At 37.6% G+C, this 26,780-nt stretch overlaps 1 protein-coding gene across 6 annotated transcripts in view; it reads left to right on the top strand.

Moving 5' to 3' along the window:
* Positions 1–26,780, top strand: part of ATR (ATR serine/threonine kinase) — a 129,802-nt gene that overhangs the window by 7,944 nt on the left and 95,078 nt on the right. For 5 of the 6 annotated variants that reach the window (XR_008547125.2, XR_010155346.1, XM_054681114.2 and 2 more), the window contains exons 2-16: positions 2,831–2,922; positions 4,725–4,865; positions 7,869–8,746; positions 9,557–9,735; positions 10,526–10,717; positions 11,540–11,730; positions 12,200–12,352; positions 14,497–14,689; positions 14,933–15,195; positions 17,033–17,223; positions 17,308–17,408; positions 17,632–17,803; positions 20,718–20,888; positions 21,347–21,541; positions 23,108–23,293. Coding sequence is in view for 4 of the 6 variants with exons in the window: in XM_054681114.2 (XP_054537089.1) it covers positions 2,831–2,922; positions 4,725–4,865; positions 7,869–8,746; positions 9,557–9,735; positions 10,526–10,717; positions 11,540–11,730; positions 12,200–12,352; positions 14,497–14,689; positions 14,933–15,195; positions 17,033–17,223; positions 17,308–17,408; positions 17,632–17,803; positions 20,718–20,888; positions 21,347–21,541; positions 23,108–23,293 (3,298 nt within the window). In the remaining 2 variants the exon portion in view is untranslated. The remainder of the gene's footprint in view (positions 1–2,830; positions 2,923–4,724; positions 4,866–7,868; positions 8,747–9,556; positions 9,736–10,525; positions 10,718–11,539; positions 11,731–12,199; positions 12,353–14,496; positions 14,690–14,932; positions 15,196–17,032; positions 17,224–17,307; positions 17,409–17,631; positions 17,804–20,717; positions 20,889–21,346; positions 21,542–23,107; positions 23,294–26,780) is intronic. The other variant, XM_024355737.3, reaches the window with a different exon arrangement.

The raw sequence follows: 26,780 nt of genomic DNA, 5'->3' as shown, positions 1-26,780 counted from the left end.
GTTGCTTAGGTCTTTCCATTATAAGGGAGAAACAAAACAAAGCCCTCTTGATCTCATACAGTTCTTTAGTTATCACCAACTCTACTTCTCTTCATTTCATGATCAAGCTTTGGAAAGAACCCGCTATTCTCAGTATTCACATTTCATTAGATTTTCAGCCACTTGCAATCTGGCTTCTCTCTTTACCGCTACAGGAAAAATTTAAAAGTCCAAAAGGCATACAAATACCTAAACATAAGAATTAAAACTATGAAACTCTTAGAAGTGAACATAGAGGGGGCTGGGCGTGGTGGCTCACACCTATAATCCCAGCACTTTGGGAGGCCAAGATGGGTGGATCACCTGAGGTCAGGAGTTCCAGACCAGCCTGACCAACATGGAGAAACCCTGTCTCTACTAAAAATATACAAAATTAGCCAGGCGTGGTGGTACATGCTTGTAATCGCAGCAACTCAGGAGGCTGAGGCAGGAGAATCGCTTGAACCCAGGAGGCGGAGGTTGCGGTGAGCCGAGATCGCGCCATTGCACTCCAGCCTGGGCAACAAGAGTGAAACTCTGTCTCAAAAAATAAATAAATAAATAAAAATAAGGGAACATAGAGGGAAAACATTATGACATTGGATTTGGCAATGATTTCTTTGATATGACACAAAGCACAGGCAGCAAAATAAACAGATAAATTGGAATTCATCAAAATTAAAAACTTTGTGCATCAAAGGGCAGTATCAATAGAGTGAAAAGGCAACCCATGGAACTGGAGAAAATATTTGCAAATCATATGTCTGATAAGGAGTTTAATATCTAGAATATATTAAGAACTCCTACAGCTTAACAACAAATATAACCTGATGAAAAATAGAAAAAGAACTTGAATAGACATTTCTCCAAAGAAGATATACAGATGGACAAATAAGCACATGAGAAGATGCTCACAATTACTAATCATTAGGGAGATGCAAATCAAAACCACAGGATACTGCTTCACACCCATTATGATAGCTATTAATAAAAAAACAGTTGGGGCTGGGCGTGTTGGCTCATGCCTGTAATCCCAGCACTTTGGGAGGCTGAGGCAGGCGGATCACGAGGTCAGGAGATTGAGACCATCCTGGCCAACATGGTAAAACCCCATCTCTACTAAAATACAAAAAATTAGCCAGGCATGGTGGTGCATGCCTGTAGTACCAGCTACTTGAGAGGCTGAGGCAGGAGAATTGCTTGAACCCGGGAGACGGAGGTTGCAGTGAGTTGAGATCATGCCACTGCACTCCAGCCTGGTGACAGAGCAAGACTCCGTCTCAAAAAAAACCAAAAAACAAAAAAAACCCCACAAAAAAAAACACAGTTGGGCATGGTGACTCGTGCCTACAATCCCAGCACTTTGGGAGGTCAAAGCAGGCAGATCGCTTGAGCCCAGGAGATTGAGACCAGCCTGGGCAACGTGGTGAAACCCCGTCTCTACAAAAAATACAAAAAATTAGCTGGGTGTGGTGACATGCACCTGTGGTGCCATGCACCTGTGGTGCCAGCTACTCAGGAGGCTGAGGTGGGAGGATCTCCTGAGGCTGGGAGGTTGAGGCTGCAGTGAGTTATGGGTGCACCACTGCACAGTAACCTGGGCAACAGGGTTAGACCCTGTCGCCAAAAGGGGAAAATAAAATAATAAAAAAAAAAACACCCAGAAAATAACGTGTGTTGGTGAAGATGTGGAGAAATTGGAACCCTTGTCCACTGCAGGTGGGAGTGTACAATGGTACAGCCACTGTGGAAAAGGGTATTAGAGTTCCACCAAAAATTTAGTTTTTATGTGCTTCAGAAGGGAGGAAGTGAATGCTAATTGGTCCATAGGCAGTCATGGGTGGGCCTGGAAAAAGCACCCTAAGTTCTCGCTGTGGTCCGTGTAACTGGCAGCCAGGCTTCCAGGCTTCAAGCTGTTCCTGGCTTGAAGGTGGGTCTTCACTGGGGACCCACCCCTTTCCTCCCAGGAGCCTGTCTACTTCCTGCTGCCATCAACCTGCCACCCACTACACCCAGGCTGTTCGTGCCGAGGGGCGCCTGCAGGCCCATATTGAGCTGCCCTCAGCCTACCGCTTGGCCTGCCCAAAGTCCAGAGGGAGATGAGGCAGCAGGGGGCTGGTGTGTCAGTGCCGTCCTGAGCACATGCACACACGGCCTGGTCGTGACAACACCTGGGCTCCCCCACAACTTTGCTCCGAAATTGGTGTGGGTGCCGGGAGCGGGGAGAGGCCAGGCAGCGGGAGCAGGCATTTCCAAGTCTGTGAGGGCAGGGGGCCTTCCCGGCCCTGGAGAGAGCAGGGATGCCTGGGTTTGCAGCCATGGTTGGGCGGCTGCAGCTGCACCCAGGATGGCTGGGCTCCCGACCCTGCAACTCGGAAGGGGGCGGGGCTTCCACCTGTCTTGCGCCTCAGAAGGGGGCGGGGCTTCTGCCCACTAGCGCCCTGGAGAGAGCAGCCCTAGCACCACCTTCCTCACCGCTCCAACTGGGCTGCCACTGCCATCAGTAGCACATTTCAATTTGTATTAATCACATTTCAAGTTCTCCCTAGTTACTTGTAGCTAGTGGCCACCATATTGAGAAGTTCAGGTCTAGGCTTTGCTGATTGGATCTCTTTAGTATTACTTAGCATATTCTTTTTTTCTTGTAAGTTGGTAACATATTCAGATTTTCTTTTCAATTTTTAAACAGAAGAATACTGTGAATATCAACATTGACACTGAACACATTTGATGAGTTCTACTTTAGATAAATTTTTTTTGCAAATGAAACTGAGTCACTTTAAGGATTAAAAGCTTTTAATTTGTATTTTAGTGCCACACCAGAGGAATATAATACAGTTGTACAGAAGCCAAGACAAATTCTGTGTCAATTCATTGACCGGATACTTACAGATGTAAATGTTGGTAAGAAACCGATTATTTCTTATATAAACTTTATAAATTAGACTTTTCTTTTCCATGTATAAATTATAGTAGCATTTTCTCCATGTAGTTTTAGATATAGAGTATTTATGATAGTTACTATTTTCAAGCAAGTTATTTGTTAATCAGTATTGCTTATTGCTTGTTACGAAATTTGAATTAGGCTTTTAAAATAATTCTCTTTTCCTGTTTGTTATCTAGATTTTCTACTGCTTGCTATGAGTTCTTTAATATTGGATATTATATGTAAAAATATTTGTCCAGTACCAATCACGTGGACCCTATTTTGGTTAGCTGTTATGCCAGTGGTAGACTAATAGCAAATGCCACCCAAAAAAACCTCTTTAAGTAAGTTACTCTTTAAGTAAGTTCATGCCTGTGCCTATAGGAGATTATAGGATTATGTGAGTTACTGAATCAATTATTGCCTGTTTGTGCCAATCTGATAGACAGAATATTACCAACCTGGCAAGATGGTGTCACATTTGTCATATCTGTTGAAATTACATGGGAGGGATAATATAAAATGGCATTAGGCTCAGGGTTTATAATTTGGATTCCAAATTTGGCGCAGATTTTATGACTTAGACTAGCCATTAATCCTTTCTTTTTCAATCAGTAAAATGATGGGTTGCTGAAAAATAACAAAGGACTACTGAATACTTACAAGATGTGTTTTTGTATCGTATTCATATTCCCTCCGTTTAGACTACTTGCCCTTCCCCTCTCTGACCAACTCCTCATCTAGGAATCATTTCCTTCACAGTGTCCTCCCAGATACCTGTTTCTCCTTATTCTGGATTAGTGCTGTTACCATATTGTATTATAATTATTAGTTGGTTTGTTTGGCGCCCCACTGGATTGTGAGAACTTTTTTTTAATCCTTAGATTTTAGCATTGCCTGGCATATTATTCCTGAAGTACATGTTTGATAAATAGATGTATGGTAGAGGAATGCATGTGATATTTAAACATTTAAAATTAGATAAGACTGTAGTGTTGGCTGGGCACGGTGGCTCACGCCTGTAATCCCAACACTTTGGGAGGCCGAGGTGGGTGGATCACCTGAGGTCAGGAGTTGGAGACCAGCCTGGCCAACATGACGAAACCCTGTCTCTACTAAAAATACCAAAATTAGCTGGGTGTGGTGGCACACACCTGTAGTCCTAGCTACTCAGGAGGCTGAGGCAGAAGAATCACTTGTACCCCGGAGGCACAGGTTGCAGTGAGCCAAGATCACACCACTACACTCCAGCCTGGGCAACAGAGTGAGACTGTGTCTCAAAAAAAAAAAAAAAAAAGACTGTAGTGTTTAGCCCCATCAATTTAGCTTGAATGTTGTTGAGAGCTGTGCTGGATATAATTCTGGTCACCAAAGTCTGGTCCCCCCCCCCCCCACTTTTTGTTTTTTTTTTTAATTTTAAGAGACAGAGTCTTGCTTTGTTCCAGGCTGGAGTGCAATAGTGTGATCGTAGCTCACTACTGCCTTGAACTTCTGGGCTCAAGGGAATCCTCCAGCCTCAGCCCCCTGAGTAGCTGGGACTATAGGCACACTACCACTCCCAGCTAATTTTAAGAAAAATTTTTTTTGTAGAGACGGGATCTTGACATCTTATCCAGGCTGGTCTTGAGTTCCTGGGCTCAGGTGATCCGCCCACTTCAGCCTTCCAAAGTACAGGGATTACAGGAGTGAGGCACCTTGCCTGGCCCACAGTCTGGTTTCTTAACAAAAGGACCATTGTTTAATTTGTCATGACTCTTTAAAATGAATCTTATTGTTTTAGTTGCTGTAGAACTTGTAAAGAAAACTGACTCTCAGCCAACCTCCGTGATGTTGCTTGATTTCATCCAGCATATCATGAAATCCTCCCCACTTATGTTTGTAAATGTGAGTGGAAGCCATGAGGCCAAAGGCAGTTGTATTGGTAAGTGCTGTTATTCATGCATTCACTTGCCATATGTTCTATAAAATCCTCCTTTTACTGCTCTTCTGAAATATTACATGTACAGGATTATACTTTTTTGGGTCAGCTTTGCTATAAATTGAAGGAGCAAAATGGTAATGGTTATTTTTCCTTCACATATCCTTATTGTTTTCTTTTTAGTATTGTATACTAGGTACTTAGAAATAATCAAATTTGTTTATTTGCCATTGAACACTTTGGCATAGTTTTCTTTTTTCTGTTTTTGGTAATCTCTTTCTTCTAGATCAGAGCTTGGCAAGCTGTAGTCCACAGGGTGGCTGCCTGTTTTTGTGAACAAAGTTTTTGTGTTTTGTTTTGTTTCCTTTTTTTTTTTTTTTTTTAAATAAGACAGGGTCTCGCTATGTTGCCCAGGCTGGTCTTGAACTGGTAGACTCAAGGGATCCTCCTGCCTCAGCCTCCTGCATACCTGGGACCATAGGCACATGCTACTGTGCCTGGCTTCAGTTTTTGTAAACAAAGTTTTATTAGAACACAGCCATGCTCATTCTTTTACTTATTGTCTGTGACTACTACAAAGGCAACTTGGGCACTCAAGCCAAAAATATTACTATCTGGTCCTTTAAAAAAAGTTTGCTGACCGCAATTCTATATATTGAAGCTTTTCTCTAGGCTTATTCTTTATTGCACCTACTACTTTTGTCCCTTCATTGGTGTCTTCATAAAGAGATGCAAAATAAACATTTTTTTTGTATAATGGATAAAGTATTTTAAAATTTTTTGTTCAAACTTTAACTCAACTTTGATAGCATGTCCTCCAAGAAGTTTTTTTCTGAGCACTACTTCTAACTGCTTAGAACTGGCTTGGTTATTCCTTTATTCTCTCTTAGTACTAAGTGTTCTGCATTTCATCTATCATAGAGGCTATTAAACTGTGCTCTAATCATTGGTTTGTCTATATTCTTTCCTACAGTAGTTTTTAAACTACAGGTCATAACCCACTAGTGGGTTATGAAATTAGGCAATTATCAGCATTTAAAACAAGATGAAATAAACTAGAAAATATCATAGGCTGGGCACGATGTCTCACGCCTGTAATCCCAGCACTTTGGGAGTTCGAGACCAGCCTAGGCAACATGGCAAAACCCTGTCTCTACCAAAACCAAACCAAAACAAACCAAAACAAAACAAAAAAACATTAGCTGAACATGGTGGCACATGCCTGTGGTACAAGCTACTTGGAAGGCTGAGGCACACTAATTGCTTTAGCCTGGGAGGCAGAGATTGCAGTGAGCTAAGACCATGCCATTGCACTCCAGCCTGGGTAACAGAGTGAGAACCTGTCTCAAGAAAAAAAAAAGAAAATATTATAGTACATTGTATGTAATAAGAGTAAGTACTATTTAATGAACCTTTTGTTTTAAATATTTAAATAAAATGCATGTATATGTACTGGGTCGTGATATAAAATGTTATTTCTTTGTTGCAGTCAAAAAGCTCAAGAAACTATACTGTGAGATTCATGAGGACAGGACTATGACTGATTTATTCTTGTGTACCTGAGACAGAGTCACCACTCAAATTTTAGTTGAAAGAATGACAATAGCTACCCTTTATTGAACATTTATTTTACTTTGGAACTGTGCTGAGTATTTCATGTGCATTTTCTTATTTGGTCCTCACAGTAACCCATAACATAGATAGCATTATTCTCCTTATACATGAAATTACAGAGGTTCAGAGAAATGAAAAGTTTATACAACTAGTAAGTGGAAAGCTAGGACCTTGCCTGTCTGACTCCAAAGTTGTTACAGGCATACCTCAGAAATATTGTGGGTTCAGTTCCAGACCACTACAATAAAGTGAATATTGCAATAAAGTAAGTCACATGAATTTTTTGGTTTCCCAGTGCATATAAAAGTTATGTTTACGTTGTACCTTAAGTGTGGAATAGCATTATGTCTAAAAAACAAGGTATGTACCTTAATTAAAAATACTTTATTACTAAAAAATGCTAACGATTATATCATCCTTCAACAAGTTGTAATATTTGTGCTGGTGGAGTGTCTTGCCTTGATGTTGAGGGCCTTTCTCTGGATTAGGCTTTGGCTTAAGGGAATGTTGTGGCTGGTTTGATCTTCTTTTTTTCCTACTGGAAATTTCCTCATCTTTTAACGATTTGATCTTCTATTCAGAGTACAAAAACTTTCTCCATACCAGCAATAAGGCTGTTTCACTTTCTCATCAATTGTGCGTTCAGTGGAGTAGTACTTTTAATTTCTTCCAAAAACTTTTTCTTTGTTTTAACAAGTTGGTTGTTTGGTGAAAGAGGCCTAGCTTTCAACTTGTCTTGGCTTTCAACATGCCTTCCTCAGTAGGCTTAATCATTTCTAGCTTTTGATTTGAAGTGAGAGATGTGTGACTCTTCCTTTCATTTGAACACATAGAGGCCATTGTAAGGGTTATTAATTAACCTAATTTCAATACTGTGTCTCAGGGAATAGGGAGACACAAGGAGAGGGAGAGAGATGGGGAACTGCTGGTCGGTGGGTCAGAACACATACATTTATCCATTAAGTTTGCCACCTTATATCGGTGTGGTTCATGACAGCTCCAAACAATTACAATAGTAACATCAAACGTCACTGATCACAGATCACCATAACAGATACGATAATAATGAAAATGTTTGAAATATTTTGAGAATTACCAAAATGTGATACAGAGACATGAAGTGACCACATGCTATTGGAAAAATGGCACTGATACACTTGCTTGATGCAGAGTTACCACAACCTTCAATTTGTGACAAATGCAGTATCTGCAACGTGCAATAAAACTGGGTATGCCTGTGTTCTAAACTATTATGTTTCCATTATGAAGGGAATGTTTTACACTCTTGTTAGTGAAGTTTATTCTTTAAAAGTCAATCGTCAAGGATTTAGCAAATGAATTAACACTTCGGATATACTTGTTTATTTAATATCTTTTTTGTTTATTTCAAAGAATTCAGTAATTGGATCATAACGAGACTTCTGCGGATTGCAGCAACTCCCTCCTGTCATTTGTTACACAAGAAAATCTGTGAAGTCATCTGTTCATTATTATTTCTTTTTAAAAGCAAGAGTCCTGCTATTTTTGGGGTACTCACAAAAGAATTATTACAACTTTTTGAAGACTTGGTTTACCTCCATAGAAGAAATGTGATGAGTCATGCTGTGGAATGGCCAGTGGTCATGAGCCGATTTTTAAGTCAATTAGATGAACACATGGGATATTTACAATCAGCTCCTTTGCAGTTGATGAGTATGCAAAATTTAGAATTTATTGAAGTCACTTTATTAACGGTTCTTACTCGTATTATTGCAATTGTGTTTTTTAGAAGGCAAGAACTCTTACTTTGGCAGATAGGTTGTGTTCTGCTAGAGTATGGTAGTCCAAAAATTAAATCCCTAGCAATTAGCTTTTTAACAGAACTTTTTCAGCTTGGAGGACTACCAGCACAACCAGCTAGCACTTTTTTCAGCTCATTGTTGGAATTATTAAAACACCTTGTAGAAATGGATACTGACCAATTGAAACTCTATGAAGAGCCATTATCAAAGCTGATAAAGACACTATTTCCCTTTGAAGCAGAAGCTTATAGAAATATTGAACCTGTCTATTTAAATATGCTGCTGGAAAAACTCTGTGTCATGTTTGAAGACGGTGTGCTCATGCGGCTTAAGTCTGATTTGCTAAAAGCAGCTTTGTGCCATTTACTGCAGTATTTCCTTAAATTTGTGCCAGCTGGGTATGAATCTGCTTTACAAGTCAGGAAGGTCTATGTGAGAAATATTTGTAAAGCTCTTTTGGATGTGCTTGGAATTCAGGTAGATGCAGAGGTAAGTAATTTTTCAGGTTACTAGTTAAGTATGTATTTTGTTCATCATTTAATTGTATACATATGTGCAAAATGTAATAATAAGAAAATAGAATATCTTTAATAGTAATTTATATTTGGAACATAATGATTTTCATAGTGTAGTCTGGCTCACTATTATGGACTTTTACTTTGATTTCAGAAGGATTTGTTCATTAAGTTGGTAATGAACTGCCAATGGAGTAGAATGTTTCTAAGTAGAATCTGTGAAGTGTAAATGTATTTGTTGCATTATTAATTAAAAGGGGGCAGTTACCAACTTAATTGCAGAAGCTTTGGTCAATCATATTATGTGTCTGACAAGTTATAATCAATCACTTTTAGAAAACCTATGAATGATTAATCATGCCAAATTATGCGCTTTTTTCTATTTGGACTGTGGGAGTCAGGTAATACAATAAAATCATCAGAGATGCAGTAACTTGATTAAATATTTTAGTTTATTAATCTTGCTGGATTAAAGTTACATGAAGAAAGTTGGTAATTCCCTTACAGAATTTTTTATAAGGGAATTAAAATTTATATCATTTTGGTAAGAGGAAAAACAGGATGTAGAGAGAAGGATTTGTTTAAACCTTCTAAGACTATAGAACCATAGTCTATATATAGACTTAAATAATATAGATCAATTTAGATGTTTATTTTGCTTTATGAGACTCTAAAAGTAGTTTCACTAGAAAACACCTAACATCTAATACATTCTTGCTGCCTATGAATAATATAAATATATTTTCTAAGGAATATTTCTGGAAATTATTTTTTATTTTCTCAGTACTTGTTGGGCCCACTTTATGCAGCTTTGAAAATGGAAAGTATGGAAATCATTGAGGAGATTCAATGCCAAACTCAACAGGAAAACCTCAGCAGTAATAGTGATGGAATATCACCCAAAAGGCGTCGTCTCAGCTCGTCTCTAAACCCTTCTAAAAGAGCACCAAAACAGACTGAGGAGTATGATGACCTTCGTTCAGTTTGTATTTAGCCATTAAATAAAACTTTGTTCACTTTTAAAAATCAGCTTTAGTTAAGTGCTTTGATTTAAATACACAAAGAACATCTTTCTAAATGTAGCCAAGGGAGTGCTTAAAATATTTTTATAATTATTGTAGACGGTTAGTAGTATAAAACATTTCATGGTTAAATATAGTTACTTTGCATGTTTTTATATGCTTATCTAATTTAACTTTTTAATATGTGAAAAATCTTTGAGACTGTGCATCTATTAGCAATTTTTAAAATGTTAACCAACTATTTTTTATAAAGTGGCTAAGTTGCCGTATTTCAGTTACTTCTGAACATTGTTTTAATTGTTTTAAATCTTAGCATAAATTTCAGGCTGGGCGCGGTGGCTCACGCCTGTAATCCCAGCACTTTGGGAGGCCGAGGCGGGCGGATCACGAGGTCAGAAGATCGAGATCATCCTGGCTAACACGGTCAAACCCTGTCTCTACTAAAAATACAAAAAATTAGCCAGGCGTGGTGGTTGGCGCCTGTAGTCCCAGCTACTCGGGAGGCTGAGGCAGGAGAATGGCGTGAACCCGGGAGGCGGAGCTTGCAGTGAGCCGAGATGGCGCCACTGCACTCCAGCCTGGGAGACAGAGTGAGACTCCGTCTCACAAAAAAAAAAAAATTTTTTTTGAATAGTTGATATTACATAGTATGTTTTATTCTAAATATGTTTCATGTTTTAACCAAATTTATATTGCATATGAATATCTCTCTACTGTATTCATAATTATAGAATTAAACATGTGGACATGAACCAAAAGAGCATATTATGGAGTGCACTGAAACAGAAAGCTGAATCCCTTCAGATTTCCCTTGAATACAGTGGCCTAAAGAATCCTGTTATTGAGATGTTAGAAGGAATTGCTGTTGTCTTACAACTGACTGCTCTGTGTACTGTTCATTGTTCTCATCAAAACATGAACTGGTAAAACAAACTTCTTGTTTCTTGGGGTTGGGTTTCCTGTAATGAACTTGGATTTACTGTTTACTCATTATTCACTTGACTCATGTAACCTTAGAACACAAACTTTTCACTGAAGTAGTTAATAAATTTATTTTCTGTTGAGTCAAATGCTAGGTACGGTGCTAAGCACTGTATATATCTTAGTTAATATTTACAATAGTCCTGTAAGGTAAATGCTATTATGCCTATTTTAAAAATTAGAAACTGACACTCAGAGAAACTGAGGCTCTTTTTTGTCTGAAGCCAAAACTGACTTTCCTGGGGACACATGATTAGAAAGTACCAGAACACATTTGTGTACAACTCAAAACCCAGTGTTTGGCTTTTGAAGACAGGGTCTCACTTTGTCTCCCAGGCTGGTGCACAGTGGCATGATCATGGCTCACTACAGCCTTGATCTCTATCCGGGGCTCAAGTGAGCCTCCCATGTAGCTGGGACTATAGGCATGTGCCGCCACACCCTAATTTAGAAAAAATTTTTTTTGTAAAGATGGGTTTCCCTATATTGGCCCGGCTGGTCTCAAACTCCTGGACTCAATTGATCCTCCCACCTCAGGCTCCCAAAGTCATTTTAGTTCCCAAATCCTAAGGGTGATTTAAGCTGACATAAATAGATTCAACTTAAAATAGTAATAACATATTACTTGATTTGCATGTTTACTTTAAATTGTTATAGATAAATTTCGTACTCACAATTTCTTTTGGCTTTACTACAATTTTATGTTTGACTATAACAAAATTCATCTTAATTCCAATGTTTTTAACAAAATGTACTTACTGCAGCCGTACTTTCAAGGACTGTCAACATAAATCCAAGAAGAAGCCTTCTGTAGTGATAACTTGGATGTCATTGGATTTTTACACAAAAGTGCTTAAGAGCTGTAGAAGTTTGTTAGAATCTGTTCAGAAACCGGACCTGGAGGCAACCATTGATAAGGTGGTGAAAATTTATGATGCTTTGATTTATATGCAAGGTGAGTACAAATTAGCAACAGATCAGAATAACCTTTAAAGATAATCAGTATAGAAATATGCTTTCTTTTTTGCCTGAAGCCTAAGTGCGTGTTTGGAATACTCAGAAGTTTTTTCCTGATTTCAGTTCTATTAAATTTGTCAATAATTTCTGAGTTGCCAATTTATGTGCATAATATTTTGATTCTTTAGTCAATAGAAATTATTTATAACTTCAAAGTTTTTTAATTTGGGAGTTTGAGGAATGCCGTGATTCTTCTTTAAAACAGGCATAGATAACATGTTTTTATAAAGTCACATTTAATTTCTTTGGGTTCACAGACCTCAGACCATCGTTTATGGATCTCTGTGTTAAGAATTTCTGCTTATCAAATGATCATTATGATAGTATTTCAAATGTCTTTATTTTTATTTAAAAGAGATATGATTAAGGAAAAGTTATAATTAATGACTTATTTTGTGCTTCTGTAGTAAACAGTTCATTTGAAGATCATATCCTGGAAGATTTATGTGGAATGCTCTCACTTCCATGGATTTATTCCCATTCTGATGATGGCTGTTTAAAGTTGACCACATTTGCCACTAATCTTCTAACATTAAGCTGTAGGATTTCAGATAGCTATTGTAAGTGCTCACAAGAATGTGTGTGTGGTTTGTTTTATTTATTTATCTATCTATTTATTTATTTATTTATTTATTTATTTTTGAGATGGAGTCTTACTCTGTCGCCCATGCTGGAGTGCAGTGGCGCAATCTCGGCTTGCTGCAACCTCTGTCTTCAGGTTCAAGCAATTTTCCTGCCTCAGCCTCCTGAGTAGCTAGGATTACAGGTGCGCACCACCATACCCAGCTAATTCTTGTATTTTTAGTAGAGGCGGGGTTTCACCATGTTAGCCAGGCTGGTCTCGAACTCCTGACCTCAAGTGATCCACCTGCCCCAGCCTTCTAAAGTGCTAGGATTACAGGCGTGAGCCACCATGCCTGGCCTTGTGTGGTTTGTTTTAACTCATCTCTATATAGGACTTCTAAGACTTATTTATTTTTTTCAATAATTAAAAGAGCAGGTACATTTTTAATAGTTCAGAAGGGGGTTAGATACATAAAAAGTAACACATAAAAGCCTGCCCCACATATCCCATTTCCTTTCTTTTTGTAAAACATTTGCAATGTGTCCTTACATATCATTATCTTCATTTAATAAAATTAGGAAGTATTTGAGAAATATTTTAAAAAGAAGAACAATATACCAAAAATTCTTATACCAACTTCTCAGTTTAAGAAATAGAAACATTAGGCCAGGCACGGTGGCTCACGCCTGTAATCCCAGCACTTTGGGAGGCCAAGGCATGCGGATCTCTTGAGGTCAGGAGCTTGAGACCAGCCTGGCCAACATGGCAAAACCTCATCTCTTCTAAAAATACAAAAATTAGCCAGGCATGGTGGCTCACGCCTGTAGTTCCAGCTACTAGGGAGGCTGAGATACAAGAATCTCTTGAACCCAGGAGGCAGAGGTTTCAGTGAGCCAAGATTGCACCCCTGCACTCCAGCCTGGGCAACAGAGTGAGACTCTGTCTCAAAAAAAAGAAAAAAGAAATAAAAACATCAAAGCCCTTTGAAGTCAGTTTCTCTTTACCCTTACCTCTCTTCATGAATTTTTTTTAAAAAGGAAATAAAAATATTAGAGATATGATGGAAGCCTTTGTCCCTCTATGATTTCATTCCCCTCATTTTTTCCCCAGAGATTACTACTGTTGTGAATTTGGTGTTGATTGTTCTGTTGAATGTTCTATTACTTTTACTATATATGTATTTATTTATAAATAATATAAGAAATTGTTTTGCTTCTTACAGCTTACATTTTGTTGGTCAACACTATCTTTATGAGACTTATCCATGGTGATATGGGTAACTCTAGTTTTTTTAAACTTCCAAATAGTAGCTAAATTTGGATGGACACTATCAGACCTCCTATTGGTGGACAATCAAGTTGTTTCCAATTTTTCACAATTACAAGCAACATTTAAATGAATATCTTTATAAATGATTCTTTAGTCATTCTAAGTCCTTGCTGTTTGAAAAGTATGCTCCACAGACCAGTAGCATCGCCACCATTTAGGGACTTGTTAGAAATGGAGCGTCTTTGATTCTGCTGAAAGAGCACATTAAAAAAAAAGAGAGAGAAAGAAAGAAATGGGGAATCTAATGCTCCACCCAGACCTACTGAATCAGAATCTGCATTTTAACAAGATAGGTGATTCATATCCATATTAAAGTTTGAGAAGCATTATTTTAACGTTTTTACCTACCTAGGAGTAGTATTGTTGGGTTATAGAGTTTGCACATCTTCACCTCTATTCTGCTGTATTGTTCTCCAAAGATACACCAGTTTACACTCCTGTTAGCAGAGTATGAGTTCCACATCCTCACTGACACTTAGCTGACTTTAAAATCTTTGCTATCTAGAAAATAAAAAATGTCATGGAGTTAACTATCTTAAATTTTTTCTTTTTCCTATCTGGTAGGTATGATTTTCAATTTGCATTTCCTTGATTATTTAGTAAGGTTGTGTATAGACCTTTTTCAGTGCACTTGCTTTATTTTCTGAAAAGGAGCTTTTAATTAAATTAGGTATTAAATGTATTTTAAGTGTTACTTGACTTTTATTTATATATATGTATACACAAATGTTACTTTACATATATATGTATATGTGTATACATAAAATTAACATTAGTAGAAATCTTGTTTAATAGACTTAATTTTTTCAGCACCACAGGCACAATCACGATGTGTGTTTCTTCTGACTCTGTTTCCAAGAAGAATATTCCTTGAATGGAGAACAGCAGTTTACAACTGGGCCCTGCAGAGCTCCCATGAAGTAATCCGGGCTAGTTGTGTTAGTGGATTTTTTATCTTACTGCAGCAGCAGAATTCTTGTAACAGAGTTCCCAGGATTCTTATGTATGTACTAAGATTTTAATTTGAATATATCGCTCTATTGGAAAGATCATAATTGTCTGGCTATATATGCAGGGTTGTGTTTATTGTTGAATATGTAAAGCAAATGTTGCTTTTAGTTTTAGAATTTAACATTTTTTCCTTCTAGGCTTTGTTTTACCAGTACTTTTGTCCCAAATTAAGCAAGACTATTTAGACCACAAAATTAGGCAAGAAAGTTTAGTACTTTTTCTTTTTTTTCCCCAGAGATAAAGTCAAAGATGATTCTGACATTGTCAAGAAAGAATTTGCTTCTATACTTGGTCAACTTGTCTGTACTCTTCACGGCATGTTTTATCTGACAAGTTCTTTAACAGAACCTTTCTCTGAACACGGACATGTGGACCTCTTCTGTAGGAACTTGAAAGCCACTTCTCAACATGAATGTTCATCTTCTCAACTAAAAGCTTCTGTCTGCAAGCCATTCCTTTTCCTACTGAAAAAAAAAACACCTAGTCCTGTAAAACTTGGTGAGTGATTATGACTTATTTAATATTTTAAAACCTATTTAAGCTCTGCTTTTCAAATCAGTAAAAGAATTAGACTGAAACCTTGAAAAATTACAGGAAGTCACATGCTTTATAGATTCAGTGCTCAGTATTGATTAGTTATAAATGGGATAACTGGTATTAGATCGCATCACAAAACTGGTAGGAGAGGTGATTTTGGGATTTTTCGAATACTCTTGTGATTTGACAGCCTAAATGGGGCATACCTGATGGTTGTTTCAATATTGTAAGATTCAATATTCTATATCTTCTTTAGTGATACCAGAGATCGTCTTAATGTGCCCCCTGTTACCACCTTGGACCTTGAGAACTTCAAATAGTTAAATTACTTTGCCCAACTGAGGACTATAGAATGTATCTTCTTGGCCACTTTCCAGTGGTAATGGAGTATACATTTTTATGAAGTATGAGATTTATACAAATACTTAGAAGATCCATTTGTTTAGGTAGTAAGTTGAAACTTGTTCTGAAGTTTTCAAAGCAATAGAAAGTACTCCCTAAATCTTGTAATGTAAGGTTAACAATAAAGCTAAGATCCCCTTGAGAAATGTGCTTTTCTTTTTTTCTTTTTTTTTTTTTTCCCTGAGACGGAGTTTTGCTCTTGTTGCCCAGGCTGAAGTACAATGGCGCCATCTTGGCTCACTGCAACCTCTGCCTCCTGGGTTCAGACGATTCTCCTGCCCCAGCCTCCGGAGTAGCTGGGATTACAGGCGTGTGCCACCAGGCCTGGCAAATTTTTGCATTTTTAGTAGAGACAGGGTTTCACCATGTTGGTCAGGCTAGTCTCCAACTCCTGACCTCAGGTAATCTACCCACCCTGTCCCCCCAAAGTGCTGGGGTTACAGGCATGAGCCACCATGCCCGGCCTTTCTTCTTTTTTTTTTTTAAGAGACAGGGTCTTGCTCTGTCACCCAGGTTGGAGTGCAGTGGCGCAATCATGGCTCACTGCAGTCTGCATCCTTGATCTCCCAGGCTCAAGTGATCCTCCCACCTCAGCCTCTTGAGTAGCTGGGACCATAGTATGTGCCACTACACCCAGCTAATTTTTAAATTTTTTGTAGAGAGGAATCTCACTTTGTTGCCCAGGCTGGTCTTTGAACTCCTAGCTTCAAGTGATCCTCCCACCTTGGCCTCCCAGAGTGTTGGGATTACAGGTAAGAGTCACCACTCCTGGCCTGCAATGTGTTTTTAAGTTTATCTTGGTAACATATAATGGTCTACAAAATCTGAAAGAGACTTGTTATTTTATAACAATTCTGGAAATTATTTTAGATTTAAATTATTTACAGGCTGAGTGCAGTGGTTCGCTCCTTTAACACCAGCACTTCGGGAGGCCGAGACAGGCGGATTGCCTGAGCTCAGGTGTTCGAGACCAGTTTGGGCAACATGGTGAAGCCCCATCTCTACAAAAAATACAAAAATTAGCCAGGCATGGTGGTGCATGCCTGTGGTCCCAGCTACTTGGGAGGCTGAGGTGGGAGGATCACTTGAACCTGGGAGGTCAGGGCTGCATGCTGCAGTGAGCCGTGATCATGCCACTGCACTCCAGCCTGGGTGACAGAGCAAGACCCTATATCAAAAAAAAAGTGACATTTATTAAATATAAAGTAATTTTAATTTATAAGTATCCATTTTAATTTCCTAAAATTCTGTGTGCTATACATACTTAAATATGAAACATTGACATTATAAGAGAACTTAGGATTCTTCATGACATATTATTTGTTGACAATATTTTTACAGTACAACCTTGACATTTAATATGTTAAATTAGGTATTGTATACTCTTGTCCTTCAGCTTTCATAGATAATCTACATCATCTTTGTAAGCATCTTGATTTTAGAGAAGATGAAACAGATGTAAAAGCAGTTCTTGGAACTTTATTAAATTTAATGGAAGATCCAGACAAAGATGTTAGAGTGGCTTTTAGTGGAAATATCAAGCACATATTGGAATCCTTGGACTCTGAAGATGGATTTATAAAGGAGGTTGATAATTTTTGTTTTTAACATTTGAGTTTACGTCAACCTAGCTCTAAAAATTTCTTTAACCAGTTAATTTTATTGTTCTAGCTTTTTGTCTTAAGAATGAAGGAAGCATATACACATGCCCAAATATCAAGAAATAATGAGCTGAAGGATACCTTGATTCTTACAACAGGGGATATTGGAAGGTATACTTGGCAGCATTTGTGTTCTTCCTTATTTATTTTGGCCATTCTCCATTTTTATTTGCTTGCTGTTAAAAATGGTGATATGATATTTGTGATATTATAGACAAAATGTGAGTCAACATGAATTTATTTGTAGATTTCCGTTTGTTTCTGGGATATTGGAGATATATATGTGTGTGTGTGTGTGTGTGTGTATTCATATGTATGTTGTTTTTAATTTTAGGGCCGCAAAAGGAGATTTGGTACCGTTTGCACTCTTACACTTATTGCATTGTTTGTTATCCAAGTCAGCATCTGTCTCTGGAGCAGCATACACAGAAATTAGAGCTCTGGTTGCAGCTAAAAGTGTTAAACTGCAAAGTTTTTTCAGCCAGTATAAGAAACCCATCTGTCAGGTAAGAGTCAGCGTTTGTCTTGACTATAGGCAACAGCAGTACTTTTTAAGAGTTACAAAAAAGAAGAATATTTATACATGTTTTATTTTGCTTGCTTTTCTTTTTTCTTCGATTTATATTTTAAGTTCAGGGGTATATTGCAGCATGTAGAGGTTTGCTACATAGGTAAACGTGTCGTGGTGATTTGCTGCACAGGTCATCTCATCACCTAGGTATAAGCCCAGCATGCCTTAACTATTATTTCTGATACTCTCCCTTCCCCCACCCCCCTGACAGGCCCCAGTGTGTGTTGTTCCCCCCATGTGTCCATGTGTTCTTATCATTCAGCTCCTACTTATAAGTGAGAACTTGTGGTGTTTGGTTTTCTGTTCCTGTGTTAGTTTGCTGAGGATAATGGCTTCCAATTCCATTCATGTCCCTGCAAAGGACATGATCTTGTTCCTTTTTATGGCTGTATAGTATTCCATGGTGTATATGTACCACATTTTCTTCATCCAGTCTGTCATTGATGGGCATTTAGGTTAACTCCATGACTTTGCTTTTTTTTTTTTTTTTTTTGAGATGGAGTATTGCTCTGTTGTCCAGGCTGGAGTGCAATGGTGCAATCTCAGTTCACTGCAACCTTCACCTCCCAGATTCACGTGATTCTCCTGCCTCAGCCTCCCAAGTAACTGGTATTATAGGTGCCTGCCACCATGCCTGGCTAATTTTTGTATTTTTAGTAGAGATGAGGTTTCACCATGTTGGCCAAGTTGGTCTTGAACTCCTGATCTCAAGCAATCCACCCGTCTCAGCCTCCCAAAGTGCTAGGATTACAGGCATGAGCCACTGCACCTGGCCAACTTTGCTATTGTAAATGGTGCTGCAGTGAACCTACATGTGCATGTATCTTTACTATAGAATGATTTATATTCCTTTGGGTATATACCCAGTAGTGGGATTGCTGGGTCAAATGGTATTTCTGCCTCTAGGTCTTTGAGGAGTTGCCACACTGTCTTCCACAATGGTTTAACTAATTTAGACTCCCACCAACGGTATAAAAGCATTCCCTTTTCTCGGAAACCTTGCCAGTATCTGTTTTTTGACTTTTTAATAATAGCCATTCTGACTGGCGTGAGATGGTATCTCATTGTAGTTTTGATCAGTGATGTTGAGCTTTTTTTCATGTTCGTTGGCTGGCTGCACGTATGTCTTCTTTGGAGAAGAGTCTGTTTATGTCCTTTGCCCACTTTTGTTTTTTTCTTGTAAATTTGTTTAAGTTCTTTGTAGACTCTGGATATTAGACCTCTGTCAGATGAATAGATTGCAAACATTTTCTCCTATTCTGTAGGTTGTCTGTCCACTGTGATGATAGTTTATTTTGCTGTGCAGAAGCTCTTGAGTTTAAATAGATCCTATTTGTCAATTTTTGCTTTGTTGAAATTGCTTTTGGTGTTTTTGTGATGAAATCTTTGCCTGTGCCTATAGCCTGAGGTATTGCCTAGATTTTCTTCTAGAGTTTTTATAGTTTTGAGTTTTACATTTAAGTCTTTAATCCATCTTGAGTTAATTTTTGTATATGGTGTGAGGAAGGGGTCCAGTTTCAATTTTCTGCATATGGCTAGTCAGTTCTCCCAGCACCATTTATTAAATAGAGAGTCCTTTCCCCGTTGCTTGTTTTTGTCAGGTTTGTTAAAGATCGGATGGTTGTAGGTGTGTCATCTTATTTCTGAGTTCTCTAATCTGTTCCATTTGCTTGCTTTTTAAAAGTTTTATTTTCTTTTTTATTTTAAACATTTCTTAGAGACCAAATTTCACTCTGTTGTCCAGGCAGCATACAGTGACATGGAATGGTGTGATCATAACTCACTGAAACCTCTAACTCCTGGGCTTAGAGATCCTCCCACTTTAGCCTCTTGAGTAGCTGGGACTACAGGTGTGCACCACCACACCTAGCTAATTTTTATTTATTTATTTATAGAGATGGTGTTTTAGAGAGAGCAGCCCTATTTTGCCCAGGCTGCTCTCTAACTCCTGGCCCCAAATGATCCTCCCACCTCTGCCTCTGAAAGTGCTGGGATTACTGTCATGAGCCACTGTGCCTGGTTTTAAAAAGAAAGCATTGTGCTTGCTTTAAAAAATTATTGTTAAGGCCAGGCGTGGTGACTCACACCTGTAATCTCAGCACTTTGGGAGGCCAAGGCGGGCGCATCACCTGAGGTCAGGAGTTTGAGACCAGCCTGGCTAGCATGGTGAAACCCCATGTCTACTAAAAATACAAAAATTAACCGGGCATGGGGCGGGCATCTGTAATCCCAGCTACTCAGGAGGCTGAGGCAGAAGAATCGCCTGAACCCAGGAGGTGGCGGTTGCAGTGAGCCAAGATCGCACCTCTGCATTCCAGCCTGAGTGACAGAGCAAGACTCTGTCTTTAAAAAAAAAAAATTATTGTCAAAAACGATGTATTTTGTTTATAGTTTATTTACTATAACTGAAATCTTGCCATTTTTATATTTTAGGATATTGGTCTGAAGATACAGGTTATAAATGAGGGAGGAAGAAAATCATCTTATAATGGTGTATAGACTTTTTAGTGATAGTAAACTGTTTTACACCTTGATATTATGTTATATGACACTTTGTTTTAAATATATTCAATTAATGGCTGAAAAGTTAGGTTATGCTAAAATGCTGAATTTATTTGTGGTATAATCCTTAGCATGATATTCAAGTTTTTTAACTAAGTCTGATTATGTCATCTGTGAAAGGCAGATTATGACATAGTCTACCTCATTAAGGTTGTTATAAAAATTGAATGGACCAATTCAGATAATGTAGAATACTATTTGATACTGCCCTCTATGGTGGCTTAAAAAGTATTAGTTAAAATTTCTTCTTTGTGTGAAAACTCACAATAAAATGGTTTTTGCTCTAGTTTTTGGTAGAATCCCTTCACTCTAGTCAGATGACAGCACTTCCGAATACTCCATGCCAGAATGCTGACATGCGAAAACAAGATGTGGCTCACCAGAGAGAAATGGCTTTAAATACGTTGTCTGAAATTGCCAACGTTTTTGACTTTCCTGATCTTAATCGTTTTCTTACTGTAAGTTACAACATATAGTTCACTTGAGGTTTGCAATTCAGTATTTTGTTCATTCCATTCTAGATTTTGACTTTGATATGAGATTATTGCTTATGCTGTAAAACTTAAGTTTAAGTGGATTTGAGTCATTGTTCTTTATGGTTAGCTGTCCTGAAAAGTTAATACTAATTGAATAATGCTAATCAATTCAGTTAGCTATTTGAGCCCTTATGTCTTTGGTGCTATGATTTTTTCCGTTGGTAATTCAAAGTCTAATATGATCATTTCTGCTTCTAAGGTGTTGGAATAATAAAGTATAAAATTATAGTGGTATAAATGATCTACTATTACATATTTTATAGTATGGAGTGGACTCCAAATATGTGTGGCATTTAAAAATATTTTTGCACGTAGCTTGTGTGAGTATTTTTTTCACCCAGACAAATGTACTTTTTGGTAATTGTTGCATTCTTTTTCAGAGGACATTACAAGTTCTACTACCTGATCTTGCTGCCAAAGCAAGCCCTGCAGCTTCTGCTCTCATTCGAACTTTAGGAAAACAATTAAATGTCAATCGTAGAGAGATTTTAATAAACAACTTCAAATATATTTTTTCTCATTTGGTCTGTTCTTGTTCCAAAGATGAATTAGAACGTGCCCTTCATTATCTGAAGGTAATTGAATATTTCTATATATTTTACTTTTTTATATAAATTAGCATTATAGGAAAGATGTAACATTCTTCTAGGAAGGAGGGTGAGTAAATTATAGCCTATCCTAGAAGAATGTAAGTTTAAATGTTGTTATGTTAAATAATCTTTGTCCTGAGAGCATATTAAATAGAATTCTCCTTTTGTTTTCTTTGATCATTTCACCATAATGGGATATGATAGGCATCCTTTCATGGGAGAGGTTCTCAGCCTATTTCATTATAGTACTTTTCAGTTGATTGGAGTTATAAGTTGACTGATGATACACACTTAATTATATCCATAGGAAGAGGCAATCACCTTCAAATGTAGTATAATGTCTATATTTTAGTTACTTGGTATTCTGATTACAATTTGGTCCAGGTTTTTGGTAGTTTTTACATTTAAAATTATAACCTGTGCTTCTTTTTTTTGGTGTCATATTAACAAAATATCTCTGAGGAATATGAAACTACATGGGAACAGGAAAACTGAGAAATATGCATATAACTTTACTGTTTTCTCTGATGTTAATTTACTTAATTTGTTTCATAATATATGCCAGCAGCACATCTCTTTCCACGAGAGTTAGTGAATATCAAATGTATTTATTCATCTTGAGAAAGTATTATTCAACTGTATATTGTGGAGATAGAATGATAGTAATAAGTATTTATGGAGTATTTAATACATGTCAGAAATTGAGCTAAACAATTGATATGGATCTTTTCATGCAATCCTCACAGTTACTCAATGAGATAAAGGTACTCTTAATTATTATTATTTTTTTTTGTGATGGGAGTTTTGCTCTGTAGCCCAGGCTGGAGTGCAGTGGCACAATCTCGGCTCACTGCAACCTCCACCTCCTGGGTTCAAGCGATTCTCCTGCCTTAGCCTCCTGAGTAGCTGGGATTACAGGTGTCTGCCACCAGGCCTGGCTAATTTTTGTATTTTTAGTAGAGGTGGGGTTTCACCATGTTGCCCAGGCTGGTGTCCAACTCCTGGCTGCAAGTGATCCACCTGCCTTGGCCTCCCAAAGTGCTGGAATTACAGGTATGAACCATCACGCCCAGCCAAAGGTACTATTTTTTTGTTTTGTTTCATAGATAAGGAACTAAGGCAGAGTAAGGTTAGATTAGGTAACTTGTCCAAGTCAGCATATCTGATAAATGACAGCTAGAATTTAAACTAAAGCAATCTGAACAGAAAGACTGCTATAAGCCACTATACTACGTTTCCTCCCAGGGTTGTGTGTCCCCAATAATGAGTTGATGATATTATAAGACCTTAGAGAAAACTAGGACTTGCTTTTTAATATTTTATTTCTAAATAAAGTTGGATCACTTCTCTTCATTACATATAATCCATGGGAGACCTACCAGGATAGAATAAGATTAGAATCTTTTCCAATGCCTTTTCTTAATACCGTTAGTAAATCCTGTCATCTGGGCTAGAGCTCCTGATGTACTAATAGCATGTTAAAATCAGTATACTTATTTCCAGGATATTAGTATGAAGAAAAAAATTTTTTTTAACGTGTCTTTGGGTTAGAATGAAACAGAAATTGAACTGGGGAGCCTGTTGAGACAAGATTTCCAAGGATTGCATAATGAATTATTGCTGCGTATTGGAGAACACTATCAACAGGTTTTTAATGGTTTGTCAATACTTGCCTCATTTGCATCCAGTGATGATCCATATCAGGGCCCAAGAGATATCATATCACCTGAACTGATGGTAAGGAATATGTTCTATGAGGTTTTTTTGTTTGTTTTTCTTCCTTTTGCAGCTTAATTATAAAATTGAAGAAATCATATTTTTGGTCATTTTCTGGCTGCTAGCCATTTGTTTAAATTTTAAGTTGGTATTTTTATTTTGAAAAGGTTGATTTAAATCACGTGGTCACATGCACAAGATCATGAACACGAGATCACGTTTATTTTCTTATAGCATTATCACAACTTTGTTTACATATTTACATATTTAGGGCATTAACAACATATATTAGCATTGAAAAATGTGGACTTTTAAGTGTTTTTAGTAGATTTTATTTTTTCACTGAATAAAAATGTTGAAGTTTATTTTTCTCTACTACTTTTAAATTACATGTATATTAGAATATGTTTGTAGCTCTCCTCTCACCCTGCCCCTCCGACTACTCTTTCCTTAGGTCAACAAATGAAACTTTTCAATTCTAACTGTAGTTTAATCCATTATTGGATAGAAGGGAAGTTTGGAAATATGTTCTCTATTTTAAATCTTTCCCTACCATAAATTTGTATTTGAAATCACTTTACTGTTTATCTATCTTAAACAAATATATAAATCCTCAGAATTAAATTATTATTTTTTCTTTCAACTGCCCTTATTCTTGTAACAGACTTAAAGGACTGTTGGCAAAATATTTTAACCCATTTATGCCAGAGGTTGCAAATTTTTTTTGTGAAAAATCAGACTTTGGTGATGACCTTGAGCAGTAGGATATAAATAACTTCTACAAGCTTACCGTTCCAATAATGGAATACTAGACATAAGTTCATTAAGAGAGATTTTTATCTCTGGTTTCTCATTTCCCATTCTAGTCTGGCTCCTTTCTCACTATTCCATGAAATTCCTTTTGTCAGGATCACCAACAGTCTTCTGGGCTATTAAATCTCATAGTCACTCCTCTGTCCTATCTTATTCAACCTTTCAGTATCATTCAATACAATTGGCCATTCTTTCCTGCGTGGCATCTGTGATACCACATTGTCTTGATTTTCTTTTTTGCTTCACTGTTCACTCATATTTAGGCTTCTTTACTGGCTTTTTCCCTGTAAATTATCTACTTTATCCTCTAAATGTTAGAATAACTCAGGACTATGTAACTGGCTCTTTTTTCTTAGTCATCATTCTCTCCTTTAATGATCTTCTTTGATCTTTTTCTTTAATATGAGTTACATTTTGATAATTTTTAGTTGAAATTTCAGTCCAGACTGCCTCTGAGCTTGGTTTATATAGGTTAGGTCCTGGGAGGAAACAGATGGCATACACACAAACATTTACACAGAAATAGTTTAACAAAGGGGCTACTTTTAGTGACATGGCAAGGTTAAGGGAACCAGCAAGGAATGTTAAGGAACCCACAAACAGCAGAAAACTTAATGCCCCCCTTAGTTCTGGGAAAGGGGAAGAAATAGTGTTACTAGAACCTGATTGAGAGCCAGAACCATGAGGGGGGTCCTCTCATTGTAGAGGAACATAGCCACTGCCAGAACTACCTCAAAACACAGACAGAGCAGGAAATATGAATACCATACTCTCTCCTCCTACCCTCTGTTCTAGTGGTATTTCCTGCTGACTGAATTCAGTGGAAAGCCAGAGGGCAAGGGATCCTAAGTAATGCAGTCCGGTCAGTGTCCCAGGTACGGAGCAGGGCAAAAGGCGGCAGAGAATGGACCTGAGGATGACAGAGGATGGCAAACAGATATTCACCTTTTCATCATCTCTACTCTCATGTCTTATAAGCATCTCAAACAATTCCAAATATAATATGTTCATTAGAAATCTTTATTTTCCCTTTCTAATCTGTTTTTCTCCCAGTCTTTCCCATCTCAGTAATGGTACCGCTATCTACCAGTTGCATGAGACAAAACCTGAGAAGCATTCGTGAGCCCTCCATTTCCTTTATCCTTTTATAATCAAACAATGAGCAAATCCTATCAAGTCTCTCCAAAATATATCTTTTCATTTCTGCCACCACCACCCTTACACAAATAATGATCATCTTTCTTGGGACAGCTGTGAACATCTCCTAATGGTTCTGTCCTTTCATTCTTCCCTCTCTACAATTAATTATTTACACAGCCTTTGGAGTGCTCTTTTTACAAACTCATATCATTCCCCTGATTAAATTCCTTCAATGGTTTTCATTGCCCTTAACATAAAATAAAATCTGTAAGGCATACATGATCTGCCTACCTTTCTACTCTCACATGGTACAACTCTTTTCTTCCTTTCTCCCTATATTTCAACATGGTTTCCTTTGTGTTTCTTAAACATGCCAAACTTTTTCCTGCTTCGAGACCTAGGCCCTGGATGGTCTCTCTGCTTGGAATAATCTCCTGGATCTTTCTCATTCTTTAGATTTCAAGAGTTTCCTGAGTACCCTGTCTCGACTCCCTTACCACATTTCTTGTCTATCACAGGATTGTGTTTATTTTCTTATAGCATTATCACAACTTTGTTTACATACTTACTTATTTAGTGTCTTCCATTCATGCTAGTCTACCTTGTAAGCTAATGAGAGAGAATGACTCTGCTTATCTTGTACACCTGTACCCAGTATAGGATTCTAGGCATACGTAATAAGTATTTGGTGATAGATAATATATTGGTAGGTAGATAAAGTCAAATAATTGTTTGTCTGAGTGCAAGAACTTTAATATTGGAATGTTGACATAGATTGTGTGATCCTTATCTGCTTTTTATTTAAGCAACATAGGCTGGAACCATACAATTAGTGAATTGTGGCTTACCATGCCAAAGTTGAGTCTCAACCTAAATCAGAAGTTTGCAGAACAAAATGCAATTTTAGATTTTAAAAACCAGATGATTTCCTGTGCTAGGCAAGATAAAGATTTATCCTGACATCTAATCTGGAGAGACTTGTAGGATACCTCACTCCTCTCTATTATATGGTAGCACACACCCTCCTACCCTTTTCTTGGTAATGCATGGAACCTGAAGATACCTAAATCAGATGCCTCAACATCAAGCAGTGCAACTTTCTTATGGAGTTCAAAATGCTTTAGTTGCTACTCATTCCCAGCTCATTTTTTTTTTTTTTTTTTGCTCCTTTCTTCTGCCTGTACATAAAGACATGAAACAAAAGAATATTCTTCTTTACAGACTGGTCACATTCTCAGTTTGTAATAATATGAACAAATTGATTTAATACTTAGCTATATACTAAGTTCTTAGTGAATGGTATCTTTTTTTTTTTTTTTTTTTTTTTGGAAGCAGGGTTTTGCTCTGTCACCCAGGCTGGACTGCAGTGGTGCAATCTCAGCCCACTGCAACCTCTGCCTCCAGCGCTTAAGCAATCTTCCCACCTCAGCCTCCTGAGTAGCTGGGACCACAGGTGCATGCCACCATGCTTGGCTAATTTTTTTTGTAGAGATGGGGTTTTGCCATGTTACCCAGGCTGGTCTCAAACTTCTGAGCTCATGTAATCCACCTGCCT

This window comes from Pan troglodytes, chromosome 2 (assembly GCF_028858775.2).
Source record: "Pan troglodytes isolate AG18354 chromosome 2, NHGRI_mPanTro3-v2.0_pri, whole genome shotgun sequence".
NCBI classification, from domain to species: Eukaryota; Metazoa; Chordata; class Mammalia; order Primates; family Hominidae; genus Pan; species Pan troglodytes.
The sequence above is the reverse complement of the archived record's forward strand: the minus strand, read 5'-3'. Positions and strand labels throughout refer to the sequence as shown.